Source organism: Peromyscus eremicus, chromosome 5, assembly GCF_949786415.1.
Source record: "Peromyscus eremicus chromosome 5, PerEre_H2_v1, whole genome shotgun sequence".
Lineage (NCBI taxonomy): Eukaryota > Metazoa > Chordata > Mammalia > Rodentia > Cricetidae > Peromyscus > Peromyscus eremicus.
The window spans coordinates 41,128,834-41,148,464 of NC_081420.1; the positions used below are offsets into that span (position 1 = coordinate 41,128,834).

A 19,631-nucleotide genomic window follows, 5' to 3' on the forward strand; every position below is an offset into this window, starting at 1 on the left:
ATGTTGGGAGAGATGTTACCTTTCATACCTGGGACTTTCTATCATATAGAAATGCTTGCAAACCTCCATAGCATCTTAGGTGTCCATGCTGGGTGTAGCCCTGGGATACACTATTTGGGTTCTCAGTCAACATCCATCACTCATGGCAAACTGATTTATTGAGTCATGACCTGTGCTCAAATCCAGAGCACTGAAGCCAGGATAATTAACAGACCCCATGACTCGAAAATTAATTTTATCTATTGTTTTTGTTACTGATAGTTTCTTGAATCAAATGTGCAGTCAGAAAAATTCACTGTTGTGTTTGAGTATTTTCTATCAGATGTAAATTGCAGCCCCCAGCAGGAACATTCCCTCTTCAATGTAGACCATAGCCTGTTACAGTGGCTGGACCATGTCAGTGGCATAATTTGGATATGTCATTCATAGTCTAGAAGCAACTCAAAATGATTCTTATTTCAACAGTGTGGGAGTAAGCTCTATCTCCTATTCTCTCCTTATGCAGGTAAGCTACTATTTGTGAGTGTACAGTGTGTGTGTGTGCAAACAGTGTGTGAGTGTGCAAACATACCCGCTAGTGGAGTTCAGAAATCCAGTTACACCAGAGAGTTGGGGCCAGTTGAGCTCGTCGGTCAGAGCTGATGGCAAATTGAAGAAGGATTTCTAAAGGAAAGAAATAATAAACTAGTTATTATCAGATAGTCACTTGTTTTGTGTTGGTGATGAGAATACCCACAGCATAAGCTGGTTCTCCATCTGTCTGTCTTTCTGAGCCTTTGGCATTTAAAGAAGATGGCTCATGTCTGGCTGTCACCTGAGAATTCACAATAGTAGGAATCACTGGCTTCTATTAGTCCTGTGAAGTAAGAGGAACACGTGGAGTCTCACACATTTGAGAGGGATGCACTGGGACAGGAAATCTCTAATCCTGAAATATTCTGAGGTCTCCTACATCTTTCAGTTGAGAACATCAGAAAGTTGACTGCTTAAAAAGTAATTGCCCTGAAAACAGTATTGAAAGTCAAGCAGAATGTCCCTAGTCACTAAGGCAATGCCTCTGGACCCTCAGACTCTGAAGCACTTCTGAGAATCAGGCTGTGGCTTCTTTCCCCATAAATATGCAGCTATATTCAATATGTCCTACTGTGGGAACTAGAAACAAAATGTTCTGTCTTTTCCATCAAAGGGCTAAATAAGACAAAATTGCACTTTAAAAATGATAAAGAAACCACTCAGCAAATTCCTCCAGGGACTACACATTTTGAAATCAAAACATGCGCTCAAGGTTGCATGCCCTTTTCCAAAGCTGTTCTTGGCTTATCAGCTGCACCTCTGTGAGTCGGCCAATCACATGAGAGTGTGAGGCCACACTCTGACCACTCACAGTGAGGCACAGGACCTCTCTGCATTAGGAGTAAAAGCCCAGTGGGCCCGATGCTGGGTGTGCTTGCCTGCTTGATTTGGCATGACCACACACCCTTCGGGGGGGAAATCAAACCTTTCTCTTGCCAAAATACTTTGGATTTTGTAGTCATTTTTTTGGGGATCCAAGATCTGTTCTAACACTATCATCTCAGAAGATTTGCACACCTCCTGTGGTGTGAATATGGTGTGTAACCTCTGAAACTCCTGTTAGAATTTAATCCCCAGTGGGAGGCATCCAGAGAGCAAACAGAACCAGACTATTTAGAGGTAGGGTTTTGAGGAGATAATTAGGGTTAGGTAAGGTCACTAGGGTGGAAATCCATGATTGAATGCTGTCATCTCTGTAAGGGGAGGCACACACACGTTTGTTCACAGTCACCATATGTTTCATACTACCTCAGCACTGCCATCAAGGGGAGGTTACCACATGTAACCCCTAGACCTTGAACCTTCAGAGGCAGAAGCTAAAGTAAACCTCTTTAGAGTTTATCCAGTCTTTATCATCATTAGCAATAGAAAATGGACTTATGTTCCCTGTGACTACTGCAAAATGTTGAGAACCTATGGCCTGGAATGTTCCAGGAATGGTCATTTCAGTCATAGTTCTGTGGCTGGAATGAACTTGTGGAAGAAAACTGTTCCGCTGTGACTGCTTATTATTTCTTTTATAAGTGGCTCCTGGCACAAATCCTTCTAGGAGCCCAATTTCTAGAGGGAACGTACCTAAACAGATGTGTTTGGAAGCCCTCTACTATGTCGATTGACTTGTCAAAATTAGCCACGTAACTAAGAGGTGTTCAAGTGCAGCCACGATCCTCCCGTCTTGCTTTGCATCTTTCCCCCATCCTGACCTTTACCTTACGGTGGTTTCCAGCACAGGGCGCTGGAAGAGGAAGGGCATGGTGAAGAAGGACAGCTTCCTGAGGTACAGCTGCACTGACTGGGAGTTACCTCCTTCAGAGAACACAAATGGATTCTTTGAAAAGAGGCTCCTAGAATTACCTTAGAGGAGCAAGAAATCCATGACTGAAACTTTGTCACCTTGGCGCTTCCCACTCACACATTCTGCTCTGAACTCCTCTACTACTAGGACTCAGCTACTCTATGTTATGGCTTCTATTTCTTCTACCACTGTGGGGCAAAGCCTTCCTCTGTCTGTTTTGCTTTCCCCCTATATCTTTTTGCTTACAATGCATGTTTGCTGTAGGATTTGGGAATATTCAATTCTGCTAGAGAAGGCAAGGAAAGCAAACAGAGTGGATAAAACTCATAAGCTGTATTAAGCAGATATATGAGTAAGCAAATGGCTTGTGAGATGTAGGCAGAATTTATGAGCTGGTTCTCCCTAAGATGTGTTAAAAGTTAAGAGGAGGAATGCACTCCTCCCCTACCCTCCACCCTCACCCTTTTCTCTGTCTATAAAGTGGTCACTGACTTGGAAACCCAGATGGAACTAGATTTTGGGGTCTGATGGGGCTGTTCTTTCTTCTACAATAAGGAGTGAGACAAGAACTCTACCAGCATGGGGAGAACTGGCTAGTACTCTGTCTTAAAATAATAGTGAAGGAGAAGAGCATTCTGAAAAATACTAGCAAGGGAAGGACTTCACCCCGGGAATCAGATCTATGTCTAGCTCTACAAGGGCAGCACACTCTATGATTTGAATACAGCACCTTGACACATGGCTCTATACTCTATGCAGCCACTGTTCACGGTTTTCCCCAACTAGTCAAATGACTGGGGAAGAGGACATGTTGAGGGGATTTGGAGGACATGTGGGGAAAGGGCAGTTGATAGTGTCTTTGGAGTTGTGATCTTCAAGCCCCCAGCATTCCTTCAGCTCATTTCTCCGGAGAACTGGGTCTCATTTACTGGGGGTAGTTCCTGAAATCCTTGCTAGTATACAGGAAGCCCAAACTGCTCTGGTGCTAGCTGTATTAATTAGCATTTAAGCTGTGCTGGACAGCAGCTGGTGCTGAATTGCAGCTGGAACCCCAGGGAGCTCGCATTCCATGGCTGTAGCCCTGGAAGTCTTGGGCAGACCAGATGCACAGATTTAACCCCGGTGATTTGAATAACTTCAAAATAATTTAGAGCTGTGTCTCCCTCATTGAATATTTTAGATTTCACTCATGGTATTTTGGCAAAGCCTGACTGTTTCTGGAAGAAGCTTGTCAAGGAAGACACAGTTCTAGCAGTTCCTTGGCTTCAGAAGTATTGTCTGACTCAGCAGGGCTTTGGGAAAGATCTGAAGACACAGTGAGGAATTGGGTAGCCAGTTGAAAGACCAACACAGTACACAGCATGTGCTTAGGATGAGCCGCCCTTTTCTAAGAGGATTGTTCCAGGCTTCAAGGAGTTTAGTTTATTGTCAGATAACAGAAATGATTTGAGTAGCACCACAGCAGCACCCACAGATCCCCACCTCCCACTTCCTTAGTTAGCTTGGTAGATAAAAATGAAAAGCAACAGCCATTAATAACACATGTGTGAAAATCCCAAGCAAAAAGAGAACATTTAAATCATATTAAACAGTAAAAGCCATGTTCATGCAACATTATACCAAAGGCATTTCCAGCAGGAGAAAGGCAAATGAAAATTTCCCTCATCAACTCCTGTTTATTCCTCTTGAGCATTCATATTCTTGAAAGTCTCCTAAATGTATCTTAAGTGCACAAATGTGGAAAGACTATATTTACCCAGAAAATTTTCCAGTTAAAAGAACTTGTACTGCTCAGAGAGGGTCAGGCCGACTAGTACATTGCTTCATGTTTTCCTCTGTATTTTCCAATGACATGACTGAATTTATATGTTGTAATTAACATATTTATACTAGTTTTTGTAGCAGTTTCATTTAACGTTGTTTGTGTTTGTTTTCATATATTGAGAAAAACCAGTTTTTAAAAAATTCTAATAACCATTAAGAAAAATACAATAATTTGGATTCATGACTAGTTTTTAAAGAGTAATTTTTTTAATTTTTTTTTATTTTGCAATACAATTCAGTTCTACATATCAGCCACGGATTCCCTTGTTCTCCCCCCTCCGGCCCCCCTCACCTTCCCCCCAGCTCACCCCCCATTCCCACCTCCTCCAGGGCAAAAGGACTGAGATCAACCTTGTAGACTCACCAGGCAGGTCCAGTCCCCTCCTCCCAGGCCGAGCCAAGCGATCCTGCATAGGCCCCAGGTTTCAAACAGCTGACTCATGCAATGAGCACAGGACCCGGTCCTACTGCCTGGATGCCTCCCAAACAGATCAAGCCAATCAATTGTCTCACCCATTCAGAGGGCCTGATCCAGTTGGTGACCCCTCAGCCATTGGTTCATAGTTCATGTGTTTCCGTTCATTTGGCTATTTGTTCCTGTGCTTTATCCAACCTTGGTCTCAACAATTCTCGCTCATATAAACCCTCCTCATTCTCGCTAATTGGACTCCCAGAGATCCACCTGGGGCCTAGCCATGGATCTCTGCATCCAGATCCCTCAGTAGTTGGATGAGGTTTCTAGCACGACAATTAGGGTGTTTGGCCATCCCATCACCAGAGTAGGTCAGTTCGGGCTGTCTCTAGACCATTGCCAGCAGTCTGTTGTGGGGGTATCTTTGTGGATTTCTGTGGGCCTCTCTAGCACTTTGCTTCTTCCTATTCTCATGTGGTCTTCATTTACCATGGTCTCCTATTCCTTGTTCTCCCTCTCTTTTGTTGATCCAGCTGGGATCTCCCGCTCCCCCAAGCTCTCTTTCCCTCGACCCTCGCCCTTCACTACCCCCACTCATGTCCAGGCTGTTCATGTAGATCTCATTCCATATCTCTGTCATTGGGCGATCCCCGTGTCTTTCTTGGGGTCCTGTTTTCCAGGTAGCCTCCCTGGTGATGTGAGTAGCAGTCCAGTCATCCTTGTTTAAAGAGTAATTTTTACTTGCTCTTTGACAATTTCATAAATGTATACAATGTATCTTCATAGTCTCCAACCCAAATCACCCCTGATTCATGACTGTTTGAAGCCATCAAGTCAGCAAGCTGGTGTTGGGTTCCTCTGAAGCTTTGTTAGTGAGAGAAAGAACAGTGACATCAACCACGTGTCATCTGGCTCTGTCTGTCCTCCAACGACGACAAAGGAAGCTCTTTGAAGGCATGCAGTTTGTCCTCTCCATCCCGCAAGACTGTAGGCAGTTTTCATAAAGTATTCTCTTTCCTAACATCCATAACTGGCTTAGACCTGAACGGATTATTTTCAAACAGTATAATGTCATTTGAAGGTATATATGGGTAACCATTATCAGGAAAAAAAAAAAAACGATATGAAAAATATCAGTTAAATAGGCCTTTTATATTCAATTACCAGGAACTGAACAGTTAAAGAATACAAAAAGGAATTGTTGGTTTAGAAAGAAAGAAGTAGCTGTTGAGTTGGTTCCTCAAGGCTGAAGAATCAGAAACAAAAAGACCTTAGGATCATAGATTTCCCAACTTCACTGGCCTGCAGTTCCTTCATCATGATGCAGGTGGTGCATGTGAGCTTCTCTTGCTAAAGGCTTTTCAGTTCCCAAGTATCACCATATTGCCAATTGACTGTTCAAGTCCTCCATCCTTGTTACTACCCAAATGCCTTTTCTTATACAAATATGAAATTATCCAACTTAAAGAGCTCCCTTGACTTTCTTGCACACTTCCCTGCTCTGGCCCCATTCCTTCAGGCTTTGCTACATGAATGCATTCTGTAACCAAATGGTACCCATCAGCAAGCGCACTAGAATATGCTGTTTTCTGGGTGATGTTTGCATTTTTCAGACAGGGTAAGTAACTAGCATTGAAGTCCTCTTACATGCCAGGTACAGAGACAGGAAATGGGCAAAAAATGTTTAAATTAATAACAGAACACTGTGGAGCAAGAATTTCCCTCTCTCTTTTCCTCCTTTCTTTTCTGCCATCTCCTAGAACTCAGCAGGATCTGTTGGTGAATAGCTGTAACCCAGGCATGAGAACTGAAAGTTTGAGGCCAGCCTGGGTTACACTACTGCTTCTTGAATGAAAAGGAAAAGATAAGAGAACTTTGTGAACACACACCAACAATATTCTCTTCTCAATATTCCTTTCTGAAAAGGAGCCGAGACATCACCTTCAACCAAACAGCAGTTAATTGATGTTCAGTCACTAACCCAGTGAGATGAGTGGGAAAGGTTCCTTTCCACCCTGGATCCTATGGCTGCTGATGTGGTCCTCAGAGTATTTCTATATCTTTTTTCACAGAAAAAAATCCCTTGTACCATGTGGTATAAGGTCTAGGTCCCACAAGGGCTCAGCTGAGCAAGACTAAGGAAGTTTGGATGCTATACCCAGGCAACAGAGCTGATAAGTAATAGGGCTGGATTTGAACCTAGCTTGATGGAATTAGGGAGAGAAAGGCTTGGCGCAGAGATGATCTTCACTATGCCCATTCTTAGTACTTATATGTGTATATACAGTCCTCACAAGTTTCAAAATTCTATGAAATCAAAATTGGCTGAATTGGAGTGCTAATTTTTGAAAAGAGTTTTAAGTTACCTTGGTTGGTCTGTTAGTCTCTGAACTTTGGGAAAAAAGTTCACAGATTCTCAGTTCACTTCTTTCAATTCTGTTTTCTTTTTATGGAGGCTACATCTAACATATGAAGAGTGTAGAATGCGTATTTTGGGGATAAAAACTAAAACATTATGTGGCTCCAAACAGATAGAAAGAGACCCCACCTTCAGATGCTCAGAATCTGCTCTGGCTTCAATGGGGACAGGAAGCACTGTGACAATGAACATGTCATGGTAGAGATCTATGATGGGCACATGGAGTTCTGGGAATAGAAAAGCGAATAAATATATCACCCAATTCCTTCTCCTGGGATCTCAGGCTAGATTACGTACCACAGTTGTCATAAAATAACATTTTGATGTTTAAATTTCAACAAAGAAGTTTGACTTTGTGAGTTTGCTTTGTATGCTTTATACTCCAGGATGCATGAGATTGAAGGAAGATCCCTGTAGAGTTAGGATTCACTACACACACACACACACACACACACACACACACACACACACACACTCACACTCACACTCATGGGGGAAGGGAGAGAGGGAGGGAAGGAAGGAGGAAGGGAGGGAGGTGCTGTGGGATGGTCTGTATGTCAAATGTGTTGCTCTGATTGGTCAATAAATAAAACACTGATTGGCCAGTAGCCAGGCAGGAAGTATAGGTGGGACTAACAGAGAGGAGAACTGAGAGAACAGGAAGGCGAAGGGAGACACTGCCAGCGTCCGCCATGACAAGCAGCATTAGAAGATACCAGTAAGCCATGAGCCATGTGGCAAGGTACAGATTTATAGAAGTGGATTAATTTGAGATGTAAGAACTAGATAGCTAGAAGCCTGAGCCATTAGGCCAAACAGTTTAAGTAATATAAGCGTCTGTGTGTTGCTGTGGGATGGTTTGTATGTCAAATTGCTCTGATTGGTCAATAAATAAAATGCTGATTGGCCAGTGGCCAGGCAGGAAGTGTAGGTGGGACAAGGAGAGAGGAGAATTCTGGGAAGTGGAAGGCTGAGTCAGGGAGTCACTGCCAGCCGCTGCCAGGACAAGCAGCATGTGAAGATGCCAGTAAGCCACGAGCCATGTGGCAAGGTATAGATTTATAGAAATGGATTAATTTAAGATATAAGAACAGTTAGCAAGAAGCCTGCCACAGCCATACAGTTTGTAAGCAATATAAGTCTCTGTGTTTACTTGTTTGGATCTGAGCGGCTGTGGGACTGGCGGGTGTCAGAGATTTCTCCTGACCATGGGCCAGGCAGGAAAACTCTAGCTACAAATGGTGCCCAATGTGGGACAACAGTTTCCACCTAAAACTTGAGTAAAAAGATTCTAAAACGGAGCTAAAAACAGTTCCTAGTTGTTTCTTTGAAGTTAGCGGCAGCCTGCGTGTTTGAGCTACTATGGTGAGCCAGGAAGGATGTTTATTTTATAAGTGGGCGTCGGACTGCCAGGGTTTGGCGGGACCCAGAGAGAAAACTCTCCAGCTACAGGGAGGGAGGGAGGGAGGGAGGGAGGGAGGAAGGGAGACCTCAAGTATCACACCAGAGTTGCTGCCTTATGGAATCCATTGTATAAGGGATGCTGATGAGAGATTCCCATCCTTTAAGGTATTCCTTCACCTCTCTGTGCCACAACTTTATTACTAATAAAACTACATTTACTAAGGCACCTACTGGTTGATAGAAGCATTTAGAAAAGTTAAATGTGCATGAAGTTTAATTTGCAAATGTTCAGTGAAAATTAGGAAAGTCCAGGACACTGTGGCAGCACGCAAAAAGTATATGTTACAGGCGGTTCAGTGGGAAGGAATCTTGTAAGCATATGTCTAATGTGAATGCTAAGGTCTAAGTGGCCTCCTAAAAATTCATATGTTAAACTCACACCTGATGCCAAGAGTGCTAAGAATTGGAGCATTTGGAAAGTAAGTCACCAGATCTCTACAGTTGTGAATGGAATTAGTGCCCTTATAAGAAAACCTGACACATTCCACTTTGTCCCCTTTCACCAACTGAGAAGACAGCTAAAAGCACCATCTTTGAAACAGACAGCAAACCCTCAGCAGAGACTAAACATCTGGGACTTCTCAGTGTTCATAATTGTGGATAATAAGCTGCTATCATGCATGAATTATCCAGTGTAAGATATTTCGTTATACTGGCTAGAGCAGATGAAAACAGTGAGTCCTATAAGGCTAGAAGAGAGTGCAAAGAAGAGAGGGAGAAAGAAGTTCAAACACTGGTAGTGCCAGATGTAAACCACAAGATTAAACTCACTGTGCTGTGTGCAAAGGAGACCAGCAAACCTAGTGCAACAAATGTTTCACATTTATTAGCTTAAACCATGCTACAGGTAAGCAGACCAATAGCAACAGCCCCTCTGCATCTATTGTGGTGCCCACTAAAACTTCAACTGTGGGTCATCTATCATGGTGCCCACTAAAACTTCAACTGTGGTCATCTATCATGATGTCCACTAAAACTTCAACTGTGGGTCATCTATCATGGTGCCCACTAAAACCTCAAATGTAGGTCATCTACCATGATGTCCACTAAAACTTCAACTGTGGGTTGTCTATCACAGTGCCCACCAGAACTTCAACTGTGGTCATCTATCACAGTGCCCATTAAAACTTCAACTGTGGGTCATCTACCATGATGTCCACTAAAACTTCAACTGTGGTCATCTATCATGGTGCCCACTAAAACCTCAAATATAGGTCATCTACCATGATGTCCACCAAAACTTCAACTGTGGGTTGTCTATCACAGTGCCCATTAAAACTTCAATTGTGGGTCATCTACCATGATGTTCACTAAAACTTCAACTGTGAGTCATCTACCATGATGTTCACTAAAACTTCAACTGTGAGTCATCTACCACGATGTCCACTAAAACTTCAACTGTGGTCATCTATCTTGATGCCCACTAAAACTTCAACTGAGTCATCTATAATGATGCCCACTTAAACTTCAGCTGTGGTCATCTATCATGGTGCCCACTAAGGCTTCAAGGATGGAGTCGTCTTTTTGACCCTGTGGCTTAAGAGGGCAGGAAAAACATAGTCAGATGAAAAATATGAAGAACATAGAATAGCAGGGAGCATTTAACCTTGCATTTTTTTTGCCTAATTGCTTTTTTTTCACCTTGTCAGATCTTTGAATCATCTCTTTTTTTCCCTTTTCTACAATTTATCATTTAAATTCTAACCCTATGTTTTATTTCTCCAATTAATGAGGTGAAGGATGAATTTCTATAACTGCTTCATACTAAGTAAGAACATTGTACAACTGGACTTTGCCCAACTCCATTTCTCCCACCAGTTTTTTATTTTATTTCATTTTTCACTTTATTTTTATGGGTGATTGGAGAATTCTATCCAGATTCATAAAAACAAGAAAATAGGAGTTTAAAATGTCCTACTTTTATGCAAAAAACCCCCAGAAATCAGTTCTTTTATGGGGGACTGAATTTTTTCTCATAAACAGAAAAATAAATTCTTCAAGGGCCAGAAAAAAGCAACCAAAATGGTTTTTCATAAAATTTTCATCTTTTGATCTTTGCAAAAGTTTGGTTATGTATTTTGTCTCAGGTTTGTTTATTTTATGTATATGAATGTGTGCCTGGTGCCAGCAGAGGTCAAAAGAGGTCATCAGATATGCTGGAACTGCAATTAAAGGTGGTTGTGGGCCACCAAGGAGTGTCCTCTGGAAGAACACGTGCTCTTAACCTCTGACCCATCTCTCTAGTCCCAGGTTTGGTTATTTCTAAAGCAGTTCCACTTAAATCATCTGGGGTATCAAAATCCTTCCCAAATCCCCCAGATAATATATGGAATTGGATGCTAGATGAAATCCAAGTTTTCATTCAAGTTAGAGATGTAAGAACTGAGAGATCTTACTAGGCCCGCCTAATAACCATGTCCACCTGAGCTGGGCTCTCTCTTCTCACTGTACTGATCACAAACAATGCTCTCATTTCCTTCTTTCCTTCTATTACCTTATCACAATACATTATTGTGATGTCACAATGCACTATTGCACACTGTGGCAGTTGTTTTTTTGACAGTACAATGTAAACCAAGACACACATGGGAAGAGGAACCTCATTTGAGAAAATGCTTCCACTAGATTGCCGGTAGGCAAATCTGTAGAGCATTTTCTTGATTAATGATTGATTTGGGAGGACCCAGCACACTGAGGTAGTGCCACCACTGGGCAGGTGGTCCTGGGTGGTATAAGAAAGCAAGCTGAGCAAGCTATGTGGAGAAAGCTAGCAAGCAGCATTCCTCCAGGGTTCTGCTTTAGTTCTTGCCTCAAGGTTCTTGCCTTCAGTTCCCGCATTAGCTTCCCTCAGGGCACTGGGATCTGGGATATGCTAACCAAACTTTTTCCTGGCTGGGTTGTTTTTGGCCATGGTCTTTATCACCTACAGTAGAAAGTGCACTGAGTCACACACTCTTCATGAACCTTGGTTATTGCCTTAGCCCCTGTTCAGTGGCCCTGCTCCTCCCTTCTCCTCCTACTCTTTTAAGCCATTATGGGCCAGAATCTTGTAGGAGCTTATTTTAAGAAATATTTTACTTATTATTTGACAATTTCATATATATATACAATTTGTCTTGATCACTAGCCCCCCTCCACTCCTTCTGGATGCCCCCAAAATGTTCCCCTCCACTTAAATGTCTTTTTCTTTTCTTTTGAAAACTCACTGAGTCCAATTAATGCTGCTTGCTGGCACATTTTTTAACCAATGAGTGGACATACCCCTAAAGAAAAATGACTGCTTCTCCTCCAGCGCAATCAATTGCCAATAGCTCCTGTGATAGGGGTGGGTCTCATGAACCCTTTCTCTATCCATGCTGGGAGTTTTGATTGGCTTGACCTTGTCCAGGTCTTGTGCAGATAACCATAGCTGCAGTGAGTTCATTCATCAGCTGTGCTGTGTCCAGAAGACAGCATTTCACAGCCCTCTTTCTCACCCTCCAGCTCTTGTGTTCATTCTGTTTTCCTTCCACATCATGTTTCCTAAACCTTACAGAAGTTGGTATAGTAATCCTATTTAGGGCTGAGCATTCAACTGTAATTTATTTTTAGAACTTTGAACAGTCCTGACTCTCTGCATTGACTGTTCCCCACTACAAAAAGAAGCTTTTCTGACCAAGGTTGAGAACATCACTAATGCATCAGTACAAACATAAATATTTAGGAAGCAGCTTGGCATGTCTGTTCAGTAAAACAACAGGTAGTGGGTTCCTCTCCATATCCCCAGAACCTATGACTTCCCAAGTCAATGACTTTTGAACCTGTTTATAGTATCAAGCATGAATTCTCTTCTGTGCACCAGGCCTCAAATGCAATCATAAAGGGATTAGTTATCCCACAACAATCGTACCACGATGATACCAGTGATATATTTTTCCAGGACGTAGCATGCAGGGTCCACTGTTGGGTAAGTTCATTGATGCCTTTTCTCCTCTCGCATTCCTTGTAGCACCTTTTGGCAATATGAAAACTAACTAGCATGGAGACAACTTTCAGGTCAATATCAGCTTGATTTTTCTATGTCCTGTATCCAAAGTGTACTGTGTCTTCCACAGTTAGGTCTTACCATCTAGTTATGATAGGCAATCGTGAGCAATAGCAATAGCATGTGTTGTTTGGGGGGCCTTTGGAGCATCCATGTAGGGAGATAGCCAATACTTGCCATTGATGTTTTTACTTAATGATCCATATCCTCTGAGGAAGCACTGTCTGCCCAGGCAGGGTCCCTCCATTCAAACTGCTTACTGTAAATTATATTTTTAAATTGGCATATCAAATACTGGGTTTCCATAAGGGCTTTTCACACATCCTTAGTTTTGATTAGCCTTTCACCACTTCCCTCCTCCTCTTCTTGCCCATCTCCCTGAATCTTGTGCGAGCTTCTTTAGGGTACAGCTCTTGATTGGGCAGGCTTATCATGGTGCCCTAGAATCTTACATTTTAAGGGTCCCAAATGACTATGGTGACTGGCCAAGTTTGATAAATGCTCATCAATGGGTAGGTACTGCTGTTATTCCTTAGAGCCTTGTTCATTTCCCCAGCACCTTCTCTGTCCCTTATCCTACCCTACCCAAACACCTGCTGTCCCCTGAGCCTCCACTTCCCCTTCATAATGCTAAGCCTTGTCATATAATCTTCCTCCTACTACACCATTTCTGTTGGCCAGTTGCTGCTCATGGAGCAGAAGTTAACTAAATCCTGAGTCCTACCTGGACTTCCCACTCTCTTCCCTTGCATGTCCTCTTCCACACTATCATCCACTTTGTGTATTCTCAACTAATTGTCCCCAATATGCTAGCAATATGGCGAAGTTGGCCAAACCTTTCTGAGAAAGACCAGACCATAGGTATTATAAGCTTCATATGACCATCTTTTCTCCATTGTGGTTACTCATTTTGGTTGCAATGCAACCCTACACAGTATGAAAATGAGCAAACATGACTCCATCCAAATAAAGCCTACTTTAAAACAACTGGTGAGTGGCAACAGTCTTTCTAACTCTCAGGTGGCTTTTAAGATCCTATTTTAGTCCACTAAGCTGCTATAACAAAATACCTTAGACTGGGTGCCTTATAAGCAACAGAAATTTATTCTGGAGGGAGTCTGGGAAGTCCAAGATTATGGTAGTCTGTATTGTGTCTGGTGAGAGTTCACTCTGTTTCACAGCTGATTTCTCATTGCTGGGTTCTGACTTGGCAAAACAAGGGTAAGAGAACATCTTACACTTTTATGAGGTAATTACTCCCATTTGTCATGGTGGAACCTTGATATTTTGGTCATTGATATATTGCTATCATTTTTGTGTTTTGAGACTGATCTACACTACATACTAAGATCATGTGGCACCACACATCCATGGAGAGATCTTGGTACAAAAATACTTTCTCTGCCTCCCTTCCCTACCATTGTCCATAACCTAGTAAGAAGATCTCATTAGGCTACAGTAGAAACTGAGTACAGTCTGTGGTTGGAAAGACATGTACCCATTACTTCATTATTAAAGATTAGAGAAAAATAGATAAGGAGAAATGACTGGGACTCTAGGAGTGAAAAACACACTCTCAGGGAGCTTAAAAATCTAGCTGGGAAGATAAATTTGCAACTATAATAATAATATGAACACATATCACTGAGTTATATATTATCTCATTTTTACATTTGTTATTATATGAATTTTGATATCCCTTCCAAATTCATATTTAAAACCTGATACCTAATGCCAACAATTTTAGATGAAGGCTTTGGGAGAATTATTTAATTGTCAAGACTCATACCAGGTATGGTGGCATGAGCTTAGGCAGAGACAATAATGGTATAGTCACACAGTCACTATATTGTAGTTCTATTCATTGTTGGGGGAACCTCCACATTAACTTTCACAGTGCCTGTACCAGTCTACTGTCCTGCCAAAGTGCATCAGCTTCCTCTTTACCCTCATCCTTGGCAGCGTGTGTCATAGGTTCTCTTGATGACAGCCATTCTGATTTTGGTGAGATGAAATCCCAAAGCAGTTTTAACTTTCATTTCCCTGAAGGCTAGAGAGGCCAAACATTTTTTCAAATACCAAATCATTTCAATTACTTTAATTTTATTTATTTAATGTTCTTTAATTAATTAATTAATTTATTTATTTATTTATTAATTTATTTATTTAATGTGCAATGGTGTTTTGCCTGCATGTATGTCTGTGTGAGGGTGTCAGATCCCCTGCAACTGGAGTTACAGACAGCTGTGAGCTGTCATGTGGGTGCTGGGAATTGAACCCACGTCCTCTGGAAGAGCAGCCAGTGCTCTTAACTGCAGAGCCATCTCTCCAATCCCTTTTTATGTCCCAATGGATTTGAGATCCTTGGAGTTTTCCCTGAGAAATTAAATGAGATCCATTTAGTGGTTAATTTGGAAGTGAGTGAAGTCAAGTGTAGATATGAGTAACCCAAGGACAAGTAATTGTTCTCTAGTCCTAGTAGCTCAATTGGTAGCACAGGAATAGACTGGTACATTGTGAAACTCACCACGTACTGTTTGGGAGAGCAGGCATGTGGGCAAAGTAATTACAAATGCTTTTCAGAGGTATGGGGCTTGTGGTAGTTTGAAAGAAAATGGCCCCTAAAGGGAGTGGCACCATTAGGAGGTGTGGCCTTGTTGGAGAAAGTGTGTCACTGTGGGGGTGGGCTTTGAGGTCTCTTTTGCTCAAACTTTCCTCAGTGTGATACGAAGACCACTTCCTGTTGCCTGCAACATGTAGGACTCTCAGCTACTTTTCCAGCATCATGTCTACCTACATGCTGCTATGTCCCACTATGATGATAATGGACTGAAACTTTGAACTGTAAGCCACCCCAATTAAATAATTTCTTTTATAAGAATTGCCATGGTCATGGTGTCGCTTCATAGCAGTAGAAACCCTAACTAAGACAGGCCTTAAAATAATTCCATCTTGAAGATTTTCATAACCATGGGTACTTGGCATTTAAATTCTCACAGAAGGCAGTAGGGGCTGAAATGGTGAGTCTAGATTTGCACCCATACTGGAAGGAAAAGATCTACCGATGTGCTCATTCTGAGCACAGTGAGAAGGGCATAGAAGCCAAGAATAGGCCATGTCACCCAGACTCAAGAATAGGGCAAGGGAGCAGAAGAATGCTGTTTATCTTGTGATCTGATGGCTGCTGGAGAAAGGAGCTCACCGTGGCTAACACAATTGTCTTTCTCTGCCAGAATAAATGAGTGGTAACCAGAATTGAAGAATTACTTCTCACCGTTTAGCATCTTTCTTCTGCTGCCCTGCAAGATGTCAGACAGGCAGGAAATGTAATTTTGTCCAGTTTTTATCACACAACAGCCTTTTCTCATTCTAAAAAATAATTTAAAAAGTACTCAAAATGCTCAGATATTTAAGGAGTGGACATGCAGTTAACTCAGATTGAATTTCCATATTTTATGGGCACCATGAAAATCTGCTTTTATGCATGGTGGAAGCTTTTTAAGTGCCTGATATATCCAGAATATGGGAAGCAAGAGGAGTGAGGGAGCGAGGTAGGAGGCCTGATGCTGTCTGTGCTGCTTGTGGGCTAATAAAGAGTCACTGAGCTGACAGACAGAATCATCTCAAAGAGGAATGAAGCACTTGAGGCTTAAACACCAAGCTGCCTGCTCTCCGGTGAATATGCATTTTCTGCAGCCAGATTAAGGATTCATTTTGTCCTTGACACAGCATGAAATTCAATCTGTGCTCCTTACCCTGCAGACCACAGCCGTCAGGGGTCATGCTAAGATGTTATATAGGACAAGCAACAGTTTCACAAGCAAAACAAACATTGGAGAAATTGATTTTTTCCAAATCTCTTCTCTTCCTCCCCTTTCTTCCCCAACCCATCATGCAATTCCGGTTCAATGAGAGGCAGCATTTACTCTTTTGAAAATAACATTTGAGCAGATGGGCGAGCAAGCAGGAGGGTGGTACCTACTGTTGGCCTCTATGTAATCTTTCAACCTTGTCTTCTTTTCTGATACAGCAACCCGAGCTGTGATTGTTTTTACTTTGAAGGAAAAACAAAACAAAACAAAGTCTACAACAGCAGCATTCACATTCTTTGATTGTCTCTATTTTTCTTTGAAACCTTTCTAAATTGAGGTCTTCCTTCTGAGACAGGTAGTTTGATTTGTACCTGATCACCAAGGTTTAGACATGCTGGAGAGAAGCCAGGGCTGTTTATCAAGGGAGGAAGGGGCAGAACCATCCTTTGGCCCTCAGATGAATGAAGCTGGGAACCATAAGGGTGGCCCTTGCCACTCGCCGGTTACTGAGCTACAAATATCTTTCCAGATGAACACACTCCTAACCTAATTTACCATGAACAGGCCTCTGGGGTGTGAGCTGCCTAACTAGAGGGTGGCAGGTCAGGGTAGAGAAGATGCTGCAGGAAAGCCCATAGTGGATACTTTCTTTCCAGTGTAGAGACGGGGACAGGATATTTTCTGTCTCGTACTGGAAAACAAAGGCAAGGCATGCTGGGTGCTCTCATAAGGGACAGAATGGCTTGCTTTCTCATAGCCCTAAACATGTGCTCACCAATTCCTCTTATAGGAAGTCATTATTGGACAGGACATTTTGGTCCATGGTCTAGATCCTGCCAACTTCCTGGTTTGGAAATACATTTTACTGGATCACAGCCACATTAATTAACTTACATATTGTCTGTGGCTGCTTTCATATAACAGCAAAGCTGAGCAGTTGTGATAGAAATTGTACTATCACAAAATATTAAATAATTTTTTATCCAGACTTTTATATAATTGTCAACATTTTTCAAATATATTATTAATTTTAAATATATATTTAATTGAAATATAATTACATCAATTTTTCCCCTCCGTTTTTCCCCTCGAGGGCCTTCCCACTTCCTTTCCCCACTTTCAAGTTGATAGCCTCTCATTCTTTGATTATTAATGTTACATAGACATATGTATGCTTGTATATGTATGCACAAACAAATACAACTGGCTGAGTCATTCTTTTTGTTGTTTGTGTGTATATGGTTTCAAGAGAAGGAGGGACAAGAGTCAGGTACCACAAGGTTGTTTGATAAAGCCTCAAGGAATCATATTATTTTATATTGACCTAAAATTATGCATAATATCTATAAGAATGAGTACCTATCTATATCTGTATCATCTATATCTATATAAAAGGAATTACACCACTTGGGTTGACAATGCTCCCCACAAGAACCATAAACTAGTGAAACCCCCAGTACTGGGCATGAGAAAACTCCATTCAAATGATGGGTCAGGGCAGTCCACATGATCCCCTAAGCAATATAAACTATTGATGACGATTGATGTGGCCTTTGGTTGCCTCTTAGGGGCTTGAGGGATGGCTCCTATTGCTGAAGACACCACACATGTATGTGTAAGTTCCCTAAAGGCCTATATGTTAAATGCTGGGTGCTCAACTGAGTGCTGTTGGGAGGTAGTAGACTCTTGGATAAGAGGGACTAACAGGCACTCCCCAGGTCACTGATAGTATGCCCCTGAAGGGGACAGTAAGAGCCTTTGACTACTTGCTTCCTGGTCATGGAGTAGATTGTTGCTCTGTGACATGCTCTCACTGTGCTGTCTCAGAAGTCTTGATACAATGGGCGAATCAATCTTGAACTGAAAGGTCCAAAACTAACCAACCCTTTTCTCTTCAAAAGTTAATTATTTCAGGTGTTTTGTTACAGTGATGGAAACATAGTGATCTCTTTAGCAATGGTCATCAGGATGCATGCCTGTTTTTATTCTAGATGGCATCAGAGTGATCTGCTTTTTTATTTCTTACTTTCCAGTTTATGATACTTTGCTACAAGTCTAACAGCCTCCTAGGCCAAGTTTATCTTGCTTGAGTTTACATCCAAACTAATCTGCCCTAACCACTGAAATCACAAAGAATTTTCTGCAATTCAAATCTGATGAGTGCATTTCTCAGCTTTAAGAGCTCTGGATGAACTATGTATGCATTCCTCAATGTGGCTTCCAGGCCCCTGAAGACCCACCTCCCACACACCTTCCTAGCTACTCTTGGTTTTCCTCCCTGTGTTTTGTGAGTTTCAGTTAAACTTCATCAGACTTCCTGCTTCAAAGCCTTTGTGTGGTTTTTCCACCATTGAGACACTTCTTCCTAGTTCTGTGAGCATACAATTGCCCCCAACGCATCCTTCCATTTAAAATGTGGGTTTCTTCTTCCAGGAAGCCTTCCCTTCATGGTGGGGGCAGGTGCACTTCCCAGCATGGACTGCCTGGAGTTGCCATTGCTAGTGTGCCTTTTCTTACGAGTAAGTGAGCTCAGAGAGGGCCTGACTTCCTTCCATCACAGGGCTTAGGGCACAGGGGGCTCAACGATAGCGCTTGTTGATTTAATCATTGCACAGACAGTGCTCTGAGGCTGGGCCTGCCTAGGATGACTCTAGAAATACCGCTTGAGGTGTAGTGTATACTGTTAACACGTGTCACAATCACTAAAAGCCAAACAACAGAAACCTAAGACCGCTGAGCTCAACATACCTCATGTATATCAACTGGACATAATTTTCATACCTAGGCTGACTCCTTTTATAAATGGTGAAATTCTGTACATAATAATTCTTCAAGATAGGAAGTGCTTTTTCAGGGAGCATAATTCATTATAGTCCCAAAGAAAACCAGGAAGCAGCTCAACATCCAGTTACGGGTCAATGGTTTGGTACATTACAGCATGTTCACTGAAAAGGGCATTGTGGAGCATCAATAAAGCCAATCAGCTACAGACTAAATAGAAACATGGATAAGGGCAACACTGAGTGCTAACTGACAAACTGGAATTTTCCAGTGACTGAACACATACATATGCATAGATGCAGATATATGTATCGTGAGGATGCAGTGGAAAAGAGGGAGAAGTACCAAGAACAGTCCAAGATATGTGGTGATAGATGGTTCACAAAATTAGTCTATTATCAGTGTCTTCTTTCCTGTTACTACATTTAAAAACATTTGAAAAACAGTTTTGCTATTTAAATGTTAGGATAATTTTCTCTAGCTGACAGAATAAAGGAGTTTTTTTTAAAGCAAGTTCTTAATAATAT

The 19,631-nt window shown here is 41.9% G+C and overlaps 1 protein-coding gene across 1 annotated transcript in view; it reads right to left on the reverse strand.

Annotated features, from left to right (window-relative positions):
- Aoah (acyloxyacyl hydrolase) overlaps positions 1-19,631 on the reverse strand; it is a 209,211-nt gene that overhangs the window by 74,750 nt on the left and 114,830 nt on the right. The window contains exon 12 of the mRNA XM_059262392.1: positions 572-663. Within this exon, the coding sequence (XP_059118375.1) occupies positions 572-663 (92 nt within the window). The remainder of the gene's footprint in view (positions 1-571; positions 664-19,631) is intronic.